The sequence below is a fragment of the Euprymna scolopes genome, chromosome 38 (genome assembly GCF_053919585.1).
Source record: "Euprymna scolopes isolate OS-2025 chromosome 38, ASM5391958v1, whole genome shotgun sequence".
NCBI classification, from domain to species: domain Eukaryota; kingdom Metazoa; phylum Mollusca; class Cephalopoda; order Sepiida; family Sepiolidae; genus Euprymna; species Euprymna scolopes.
Genome location: NC_136519.1, coordinates 20,754,313 through 20,764,637, shown reverse-complemented (window position 1 = coordinate 20,764,637; position 10,325 = coordinate 20,754,313). Strand labels below are relative to the sequence as shown.

The window sequence follows — 10,325 nt, the reverse complement described above, 5'->3', positions numbered from 1 at the left end:
ATCAGTTTGATGAAAGTGTTTTTGTGGAACGAACTGGATTCGAACTTGGTACACTCAGAGTTTTAGCTCATGTCGTAAATAACTTAGCTACTGTTCAAGGTTATTGAAAAATACAATTGTTCTCAATCGAAACGGATTGAAAACACATCTCTTCTCTAGTTTACACTTGTGTATTAGTCTAAATGTTGAGTCACCAAAATTTCTATTGAACTCAACAAATTGTTATAATTATATAAACATTGTGTTTTTAAGTTGATATTTTGAAAGAAGAAAAAGTATACTAAAAATAATTTGAGCATTTCTCACATTTAATCTGTCGCTATCTACCTCTAAACCCTCGACCACAGCGCTGTGGAAGCCTCATTAGTTTTATTTTGTGTTTTCTTAATTAGAATGTTGTTGGAAGTAATAATATACGACAACTTTTAATGGTAACAACATATCAGAAGAAAAGTTATTGTGCATGCATGTTAATTTGAGCCAAATTCAAATTCTTTCATGTTTCTACCGTTTAAAATATTGCTCTAGATGTTAATTTGAAAACATACAGTCGTTATGAAAGCAAAGATTATTGCATAAATACTGAAAAATTCATAAAAGTTAGACAATTATTTAATTTTAGTGATTAAAAAAAATGAACACATTGGTTAGTTTATAAAACACAGTCTCCTCGTTGGAGCAACATACAGATGGAAGTGTGGATAAGCTCATAGGGTGAACACAGGTTTATTTGATTGGAATTTCTATTGAAAAAAATACCATGAAAAGCTTTAAATAAGAATTTAAACATTAAAATATAAAATGCTTAAATTACATTTATTTTATTTTTCAAGATTATGCGGATACTGCCATCAAATGTCAAACTAGTTTCTTTTGCTACTCCACATGGACTCAAGGCAGAAACGCTTGTACTCACTCTTTACACGATTCCACAAAAGAATGCCTCAGTTTTTAACTTTATCGCCAAAGCCTGTTATGAGCCACTAAGTAAGTACTTTGACCTGTCTTCATACATACTGATACACGCATACCTGATAGCTTCCTTCAGTTTTGATAGATCACGGATACCCACTGTAAGGACGCCTGCATGTGGAATTTTTATGCAAGAGTTGCACAATCTTCAACCACACCTCTCCTGAGTTGGCGTTGTTAAATACCAGTGGAAAGTGTAGGCTCAGGACGACTGGAAACAATGCCGAGATAAGTGGAGAGCACATACAGCACCTAGAATTCCCAAATGGTCACCCATTTAGTACAAGCCAGGCTCAATGTTGCTTAACTCTGCTGATCTGACGAGAACCGGTATATTAATGTAATTATGCCATATATACATACTGACACACACACATACATACACGTGAGAAAACTTGAATGCCTACTAGACACTGTCCTCAAACGTGTAAGGTCTCTCTGTACAGGGATTTGTCAGGACAACCTGACGTGAGGATATTTTTTTTCTACAAGTAAACCATGACTAAATATTCAAAATCACATATCATTCGCAGCCCAAATAAGATCTCCTCCATATAGATAACCCATACTGACTATTACAATGAATGGTGCACCTTCTCCAAATGATGTTACCTGAAGTAACAGCACGAAACTGGATACTGCACCAGACAAAGGGAATTCTTGTCTTGGAATCCAGTAAGACTAAGAAACCATACGAAAAGTATACTATAACTTATTTAAATGATCACTTGCAAAGAAAAAATTATGTTACCAAATTCTTTATTAACTCATTGTTTGAGATGTAAAAGAGAACTTGAATGGAATATTCAAATATCTATGTATCCCATGTAGATATCAAGTGTTAGCTTCAGGAATTGGGGTCCCTTGATTTCTGAGAAATTTGACTGAAGTAAAATGAAAGTGAGAGCAATAGCAGACTGACCAGGTGTCAGCTTGTCTGATAGGAAGTTGCTCATTGATGAAGAAGCTCCCTACATCTAATAAAATTACAGTAAAGAAACAGAGACAGGCAATTGCTTTACTCATAAAAAGAATAAGGACAAAATAGAACAGGACACAAATAAGAAGTGCATGAAAATAAACGAAACAGGAATGGTAATCGAAAGATGCAGAATAGGTAGACTGTGATATTGGTCTAAAAAAACAATAAATTCAAAAAGGGGTTGTGCAAATAAATTTCTAACATTTTTCCTGATTCTGAAAAATCCAAATAATACTGATCAGTCCTAAATTTTGTATTTAAACTTAATTGTTTTAGAAATAACAATACAAAATAGTATCACAACAATTAAACAAACAACTGGCTGATTGATTATTCATTGTAGACAGGTATTACATGGGTCTGCGGTTTTTTTTGGGGGGGGGGGGGTGATCAGATGTCTGTTTGCCATTTAGTTTGATCCAAATGTACTCAGAACAGCCCTAATTTGAAGCAAACCATTTTACAACTGGATGTTTTTTCTAACATCAATTTCTTTGAAACAGCATCTTGATACAGTTCTCCGTTAAGTAGGGCATTATTATGCTTGTCAGGTGTCAAGAATATGATCATCCACTTGACCATGCTGTTCTCTGACCTGCTACTACACTTTCATTGGACGCCACAAGAGCTATACTGCTACCCATAGGAATAACAGGATTATTTATCAAGGTTTACTACTATAGATTCACCATGTTCTGTCTATGCGCATGCATATTAACTGGTTTATCTCCTGAAGGGTGTGACTTTTGGTCATTCACTATGGAGAAGCTACTGCAAGCTGTATAATAAGCTGTTTTATGCCGGGTATATGGGAACCATTTCAGAAAGGTACTACTATTCTGTATGAACCTCTGAACCTTAAATAATGACACAAAATATGAAAGAACAAGTTTGGATGTGAAAATAAGTAGTAGGTGTAGGAAAAATTGTAGCTTACCATTACAGCGTGCATATGTGCGTCATGTGGAGTCGAATTGTCGGGAGAAGGGAAGAAAGTATCGAGATGATGCTACCCACAGCTTTTATAACTGAGCAGTCTCACAAAATAACGGAAAGTTTCACGGTTCGTCGGTCAGCTGCATAAAAGGAGGCTGTGAGAAGAACGGGGACGATTGGTGACGAGAATCCTTGGAGATGGTTGTATAGGAATCCTTGGAGATACTGTTGTAGCATGGGATTGACTGTCTTGCCCCTTTTTTATTACTTTTCCCCTTCTTTCCTTTCTTTGTGTTACAGTAGGAAGGGGGTGGACAGATTCGCTCAGGTTGAATATAGTTGGAAACCCATGTTTTCATTTACAGTATTTGATTGAAAATGTTTAATAGCTGGAAAGGATATCAGGCAGTACATAAGATTATAGTCATTTGGTCTTAACATTTTACTTTAGTCAAACCAAATTCTAAATTTGTTTTTTCTTCTCTATTTAACATGTCTTTTTATATCATATGTGTATTGTACAAATAAGAGCCTCTTTGATAACGCAAACATCCAAAGTACGTTCACTATACTCAGCAAACGACGACTCAGGTGGCTTGGTCATGCCAGACAAATGGACAATGGGAAGATCCTAAAGGATATTATATATGGTGACAGTGAAGGACTATCTGTCCTATGCTATAAGGATGTCTGCAACTGAGGCATTAGGATACATGGTATCAACTTAACAAGTTGGGGGACCATGGCTGAAAGTTGCAGCTACTGGAGAAGTCATGCCCTAAGCAAAATAAGAAAAAAATAAACCAACAGTAGAGGAAGGAAGAGACAGCACAGATGTATGCAACAAAGTTCTCCAAACCAGACACCATTTTTGGCAATTTCAAGAGAGCCTATCGGTTCAGAATAGGCTTGCAGACACTGCAATATATGGCAACGGAGTAATCTGACATGCAGAATTTCATTGTTTCTTGACACAGATGGACGCCAACCAATAATCAACAAATTGTGGATTGCAGTAAGACATGACTTTCTCCATGAAATTCTACAACTTACCTTGGTTTCAATGTGCCATTGCTTGAATCATTCCAAGTCTTTTTCGGTTTGCTTTTTTCTCGGTTAACCTCAACTGAGATTTGTGTATATCTAATTATCCAACCATAACTTCGTTCATCATGTCAATATCATCACATTTATAAATATTTGCATATATGAAACTTAAAGTTACTTTTTACTAAAATGATTGAATGCAATATTAAATGGCCCACAAAAGTGTTGATATGTCATAAAAAAGAACCAAATCAAGCCAAACCAAACCAATCCTATTTATGCGCCTAAATTTATCTTATTAATTGTCTTATTGTATCTATTTCTCAAAAACCATTGCTTTTTATTATGTATAATAATTGTATTTTAAACGATAAACAAAATAGTAGCATGCTGCTTTATGTTGAAAATTAAATACTTTCTTAAAGCATTGTATGCTGTCGGTTAGTACTAAAGATTTCTTACTAGGTCGCATATAAAATAATGAATGTTTCATTTTCTTCTTTTTTACCATTTCAGCAACAACACCAATTCCTAGAACTACATCGCCAGTAAGTGAATATTTTTTAAGCCGGAAGTCACAAACCGGATGGACGGTTTAAACGCCTAAGCAAGCAAGACGATTTGAATTTATATATATATATATATATATATATATATATATATATATATATATATATATTAGTGTCGGGATGATTAACCAGGAATTAGAAAAAGTGGAATTTTTTGAAGTATCGGAATTGAAAAAATTGTGCCTATTTTCCGATGCCCAAAAGATTCTTTTAATTTTTTTTTTTATTTGTTTTTGTTTAAAACTTAACTTTTCATTGATGGTATTAATTATAAAATAATCAATATTTATTGATAATAAACAACCAGTAAAACTAAAATCAATAGATCAATCCCTCACAAGTGTATTATATAATACATGCACATATTATATATTCCGGCAAGTAAACAAAAACTCTATAGCTAAATAAACTTTTTAAAAGAATAAAAATAGGTAAATATATCGAAATCTGGAATTTAGAAAAGAATCGGTAATTGTAGCAGAACCATAAAAATATTGAAATCGTCCCATCACAAATGTATAATCTCTACAATTATATAAATACAACTTTGTCTGCGTGAGTTCGTTCGTTATAGACTCAAAAATGCCTGGACTGATTTTTATGAAATTTCACACAAAGGTACTTGGTGTGCCGGGCAGTGTTTTAAGCTAGGTTTTGGCATCGAAATGTTTCCAACAAGTATCGGCAAAATATATTCACTATGTATTATTGTACGTATGCAAATGAAAATAACAGGCCATTTTTCCAGGTCGTTGCTTAACGACGATCCAGACCGACGCTGACACCGTTATTTATGTTATGGAATTGTTCATACTACTACTACACACTTCACAGCGCACGTACAGACGCACACACGCTCAGACGCACACACGACCATGACAGCGTGTTTTCTCTTTCTTTGTTTCTTTTTTTTTTTGACGACATAACTTCTTATTGCTGTTCCGTTAATTGGAGAAAAATAATTCTTCCATTTTATTCATTAACTTGACTTTAATTAACATTTTAAATGACATTTATTTATACAAATACAAATTCATTAAAAATGATTTTTTCATTGACTAATCAAAACAAAATACTCATCATAACAACAAACCACATTGCTTGTACATTACTTACGCATTTACGAACACTTATTAAAAATTCTCTCTTTTCTCATCTAATCTGCTCATAAATTTCGATTGAGATTTTTTTTCGAAAATTTATATTTTTACATATTTATTTTATCTTACATTTCATAAGCATAAAAATGGCATTAAATCAACCCCCGACCAAAGTCGAGTAATACTGCTAGTGTATATATATATATATATATATATATATATATATATATATATATATATATATATATATATATATATAACTGTCTTTTTATCTTTTCTTTCTTCTAACCTCTTGCGTTATCCCTGAAAACACAGCATACAAAATGGTGGACTCATACCCGAGAAAAGTACCTGAAGAAGTCGTGGTTAAAACATAAAATCTAAGATATAAAAAATTTGTTAGCTTTACAGACTGTTCATAAAAAAAGTTAATTTATCAATGACTTTTATCAACCTTTCTCATCATGAATAGATATTATTCCTATGAATTATAAAGTTGTAGAATTTTTTTACACAATCGGATGTTTCTATTTATTCTTTGAAATAGAACTAGAGGTCTGAATAATTATGGTGAAATATTCTGCCATATAAATCTTTTGCATTTGTGTGTTTGTGGGCGTGAGTTAGTGGCACAACTATGTACAGATAGATATGCATTTTATATACAAAAAAAAAATTATGCTTTAACATGGAAATGTATAATAAAATATTCTTAAATCGGAAAGATTAAAAAGTATTTAACTGGTTAAAATAATTTCACAGGTTCAGATGGAAAATTTCATACTGGAATTTAACATTTAAGTCTTTCTTTACCAAAAGACATATGTAAATTAATGCTTTTAATCTAAGAAAACACTTTTAAATTATACTACATTAAACATAATCGGTTATTTCAATCTAAAAAAATTAACTAAACAATTCTATTTTGAAAGTATGTCTTTTGATAAATTTCGAGCAACTAAGAAGAATACCGATTGTTTAAATGTATCCAAGTTATGTGATACTTTTTTGTAACACAACTACTTTGATTTAATTTATTCAAGCCTGTTTGCAACAACGAAACACATGTGCTGTGTAAAGGAGATCTCAAATGTGCAAAACGCTGTGATAGCCACGAAGAATGTATAGACGGAAGTGATGAAGAAGACTGTGAAGTCACAAGTAAGTTGAAGAAGAAGACACGATTACAATAAATATAAGAATAGCACTTATCACTAGCAGCAGCACCTCCACCAACATCTCGACAATCATCATCATCATCATCATCGGTTTAATAACTGAACTTAACTTCCAAGCCTATCTCTGACCAGATCTTTATTTATTACTCTTTCTCTCAAATCCATCCTTATCATTTCTTCATTAACCAACTGACTCTACTATCTAAACTGTTCTACATTTACTAACCCTCTACTACTCTCATTCATTTTTTCAATCTGACCAAACCAACGAAGTTTCCTGTTTTTCACACATCTCCCTTTACTATTCCAGATTTAATATTCCTCTGTGGTCTTCAGATCTAAATTTATCTTTAACACTCATATTACACATCTATTACATCATTCTCATATCACTTTTCTGAACAGTAATTATATCCAAACACGTGTCCAGTTTGATGACAAAAATAAAAGTAATTTTAGCTATGTTGAAAATTCTTTTTCATGACATTAAATGTATTCGGGCCAGGATCAAAGTGTAGTATCTGTTCTGATGCTGCACTTCACTTTTTTGGTTTCGGTTAATGGAGGAGAAATCATTCATGACTGATACATTTTTTATTTTTGTTACAAATTACAAACCAGAATGCTCCTTTTTGGGGAAGTTGGTTTTCCCCCACCCCACATTAAAAACCGACCTTGTGTCTAACTCTTCCCTTGTGGGAAGGCAAGTAAACAAAAACAAAAAATTAGCATCTCTTTAAGCTTAGATTTTACAAACCAGAAGTTTGCAATCATTTACAAAGATAAAATTTGACATTTTTTTTGCAGAGAAAATGACTTCACAAAGATAAGCCTACTCTTCTAAATTACAGCTGTCATAGTTGTTTCTCCTGAAATTTTTTCTGCCAATGTGGTTAACACATGCATTAATAATATTACATAAGATCAGATTTCTACTCAAACCAAGTTTAGAATAGGCAATTAGTAACAGAGCGTTATATATTTGATGAAAATGTTGTTTAAGAAATGAAAATAAGTAACAGTGAGCACTCATTAGGTGACTATTTTGATGTTAACAGTTGTCGCTTACAAGAGCTTGAAAAACAACTGTGAGGAGATGTATACAAAAATACAACAAAACAAAAAATAAAGAGAGGAGAGGTTGATAAAATTTATATACAGGTGCTTGGAAAATCAATGGCATATGTTTTAAACATGTGTATAAGTCTGGAAATGATTAGTTTCTGAGTTATAGGTAATTGCAACAAATACTGATAAATATTCTTTTTTGTAAACATCTAAACATGCGTGTGATAGTGTACTGTTAGTTTTACATATGGGATGGATAAACAATATCTGTGTGACAGAATCACAGATAAAATAAACTTCACCCTGAGGTTGCCATGCACAACAACAAAACAATAAAAAAAATCACAGCAAACAAATATAAAAGTCGTGTGTATGAAAAGAAAATGTGTAGATAGACCCAGAAATGGTTTGCTTTTAGGTTATAAGCCATTGAAAAATAAACAAAACAAAACTGATCAACATTCACTGTTTATTTCTACATATATGATAGGATCATAGGTAAAATAAGCCTGAGTTTTGTGCTGGCACCAACAAGACCATGAAAAAATGACACCAAACAAACACAGGGTGGAACGATATAAATGTCGCCCTAAAGAAAACAACACTTGCGGTTAACGGTAGCCGATGGGATTAGGTCCTTACTAATGAAGCTAGGGATGGCTTCAGTCGTCGGGTTCAAATCTATCGACTGGTGTTAATTGTGACACCCTGCACCGATGATTCCCCAAAGGATGAAACACTAGTGATTGTAGGTATTTAATAATTATTATAGTAAATAATTATATATATATTTTTTTCCATAAAGCTATAGTGTTGTTTTCTTTAGGGCGACATTTTTATCGTTCTACTCTGTATTTGTTTGGTGGCATTTTTTTATGGTCTTGTTGATGCCAATATATCTTTGATGTGGTTTTAAGTGAGGGCCAAATCTTGCCACCCCACATCTTCTAAGTCGGCTTGAAAGTCAATACCAAAGTGTATCTGGATGTGTTGAAGAGTGTGGTGATTCCCTGGTGCAATCAGGTGGCTGCTGGCAGACCTTGAGTGTAGCAGCAGGACTCAGCATCGGCCCACAAGTCCAAAGAAAACCAGGATTGGCTTCAGAAGGAGTGCTACGACTTTGTACTCTTATCTCACTATCCACCCTCCTTCCCCGACTTGAACCTGCCGGACTACTTTGTTTTGTCATACGTCCAACACCACCAAAGCCAGCCTGATTGTTGCTATCCACTGAGTATTCACTGCGCTCCTGTCGGCGCTTGTGGAAAAGGCATGCTTACAGTTCCAGACCCGTATTGAGGCGGTGATTGAGGCTGTAGGCAGCTACATTGAATAGATGTCAGCTCTACTGCATAATCAAGTTACTTGAACTGATTTTTTCAATAAAGCTGTAGTGTTGTTTTCTTTAGGGTGACATATATTGAAGCTTCTGGTACATTTCGTCAATTTGCCAGTAGTACTTCTCCGCCGTAATCGTTTGCCCAGATTCAAGAAGCTGTAATAGATAAGACCAGCCACAAACCACCAAACATTCACCATAACCTTTTTTTGGTAAAATTTCGGCTTCGGGAAGTGTTGTGGAGCTTCTCCGGCATCCAACCATTGTGCTGAATGTCGCCAGTTGTTGTAGAGGATCCGCTTCTCATCACACGTCAAAATCCGCTCGAGAAATGGGTCGTTTTTGTTGCACAGAAGGAACGTAGAAGACACCTCAAAACGACGATTTTTTTTAATTATCGTTCAATTCATGCGGCACTGATTTATCCAACTTTTTTGACTTTCCTATTTGCTTTAAATGGTGCACGACTGTTGAGTGGTCGACTTTGAGTTCAACAGCAACTTCCTGAGTTGTTTTGAGAGGATCGGCTTCAATTAAGGCTTTCAAATGTTCATTATCAACTACAGTCGGCCGGCCACGACTGTCTTCAGGTTCGAGGCTCTCATCACCATTGCAAAATTTCGTGAACCACCATTGTGCAACATGTTCGTTAGTGTTTCCTGGGCCAAACACATCAGTGATATCATGAGCTTTCTTGGCAGCTTTTCGGGCTAGTTTGAACTGGAACAAGAAAATCGTGGAGACTTGAATTTTGTCCATGCTGTTGAAAAGCCTGCAAAAAAAAATGAATGAAGAGATTAAGAATGGTAACGAATAACACGACTCGATAGAACGAAAAACGTGCTTCAGAATGATATATAATATGGCCATATATATTAATGCATTAATTCAGAATTCATATATAAAAGTAACATATGTGAGGAAACGATATTGTTTTTGCACCAACCAGTATATATATATATATATATATATATATATATATATATATAAAGAGAGAGAGAAATGAGAAATGTGTGTGTGTGTGTATGTCTGTAGATAGTAATCATTCACTTGAATATGTTCAATACAAAATGTCAATCGATCAATCAATGCTCCCGTTCAGTCTCAAGTGACAATGTATATGCAGAACCTGCA

General features: G+C 34.1%; 1 protein-coding gene across 1 annotated transcript in view; it reads left to right on the top strand.

Moving 5' to 3' along the window:
• The window catches only part of LOC145263032 (uncharacterized), a 376,016-nt gene that overhangs the window by 213,712 nt on the left and 151,979 nt on the right, over nt 1-10,325 (top strand). The window contains exons 36-38 of the mRNA XM_080119864.1: nt 834-987; nt 4,454-4,485; nt 6,650-6,767. Of these exons, the coding sequence (XP_079975990.1) occupies nt 834-987; nt 4,454-4,485; nt 6,650-6,767 (304 nt within the window). The remainder of the gene's footprint in view (nt 1-833; nt 988-4,453; nt 4,486-6,649; nt 6,768-10,325) is intronic.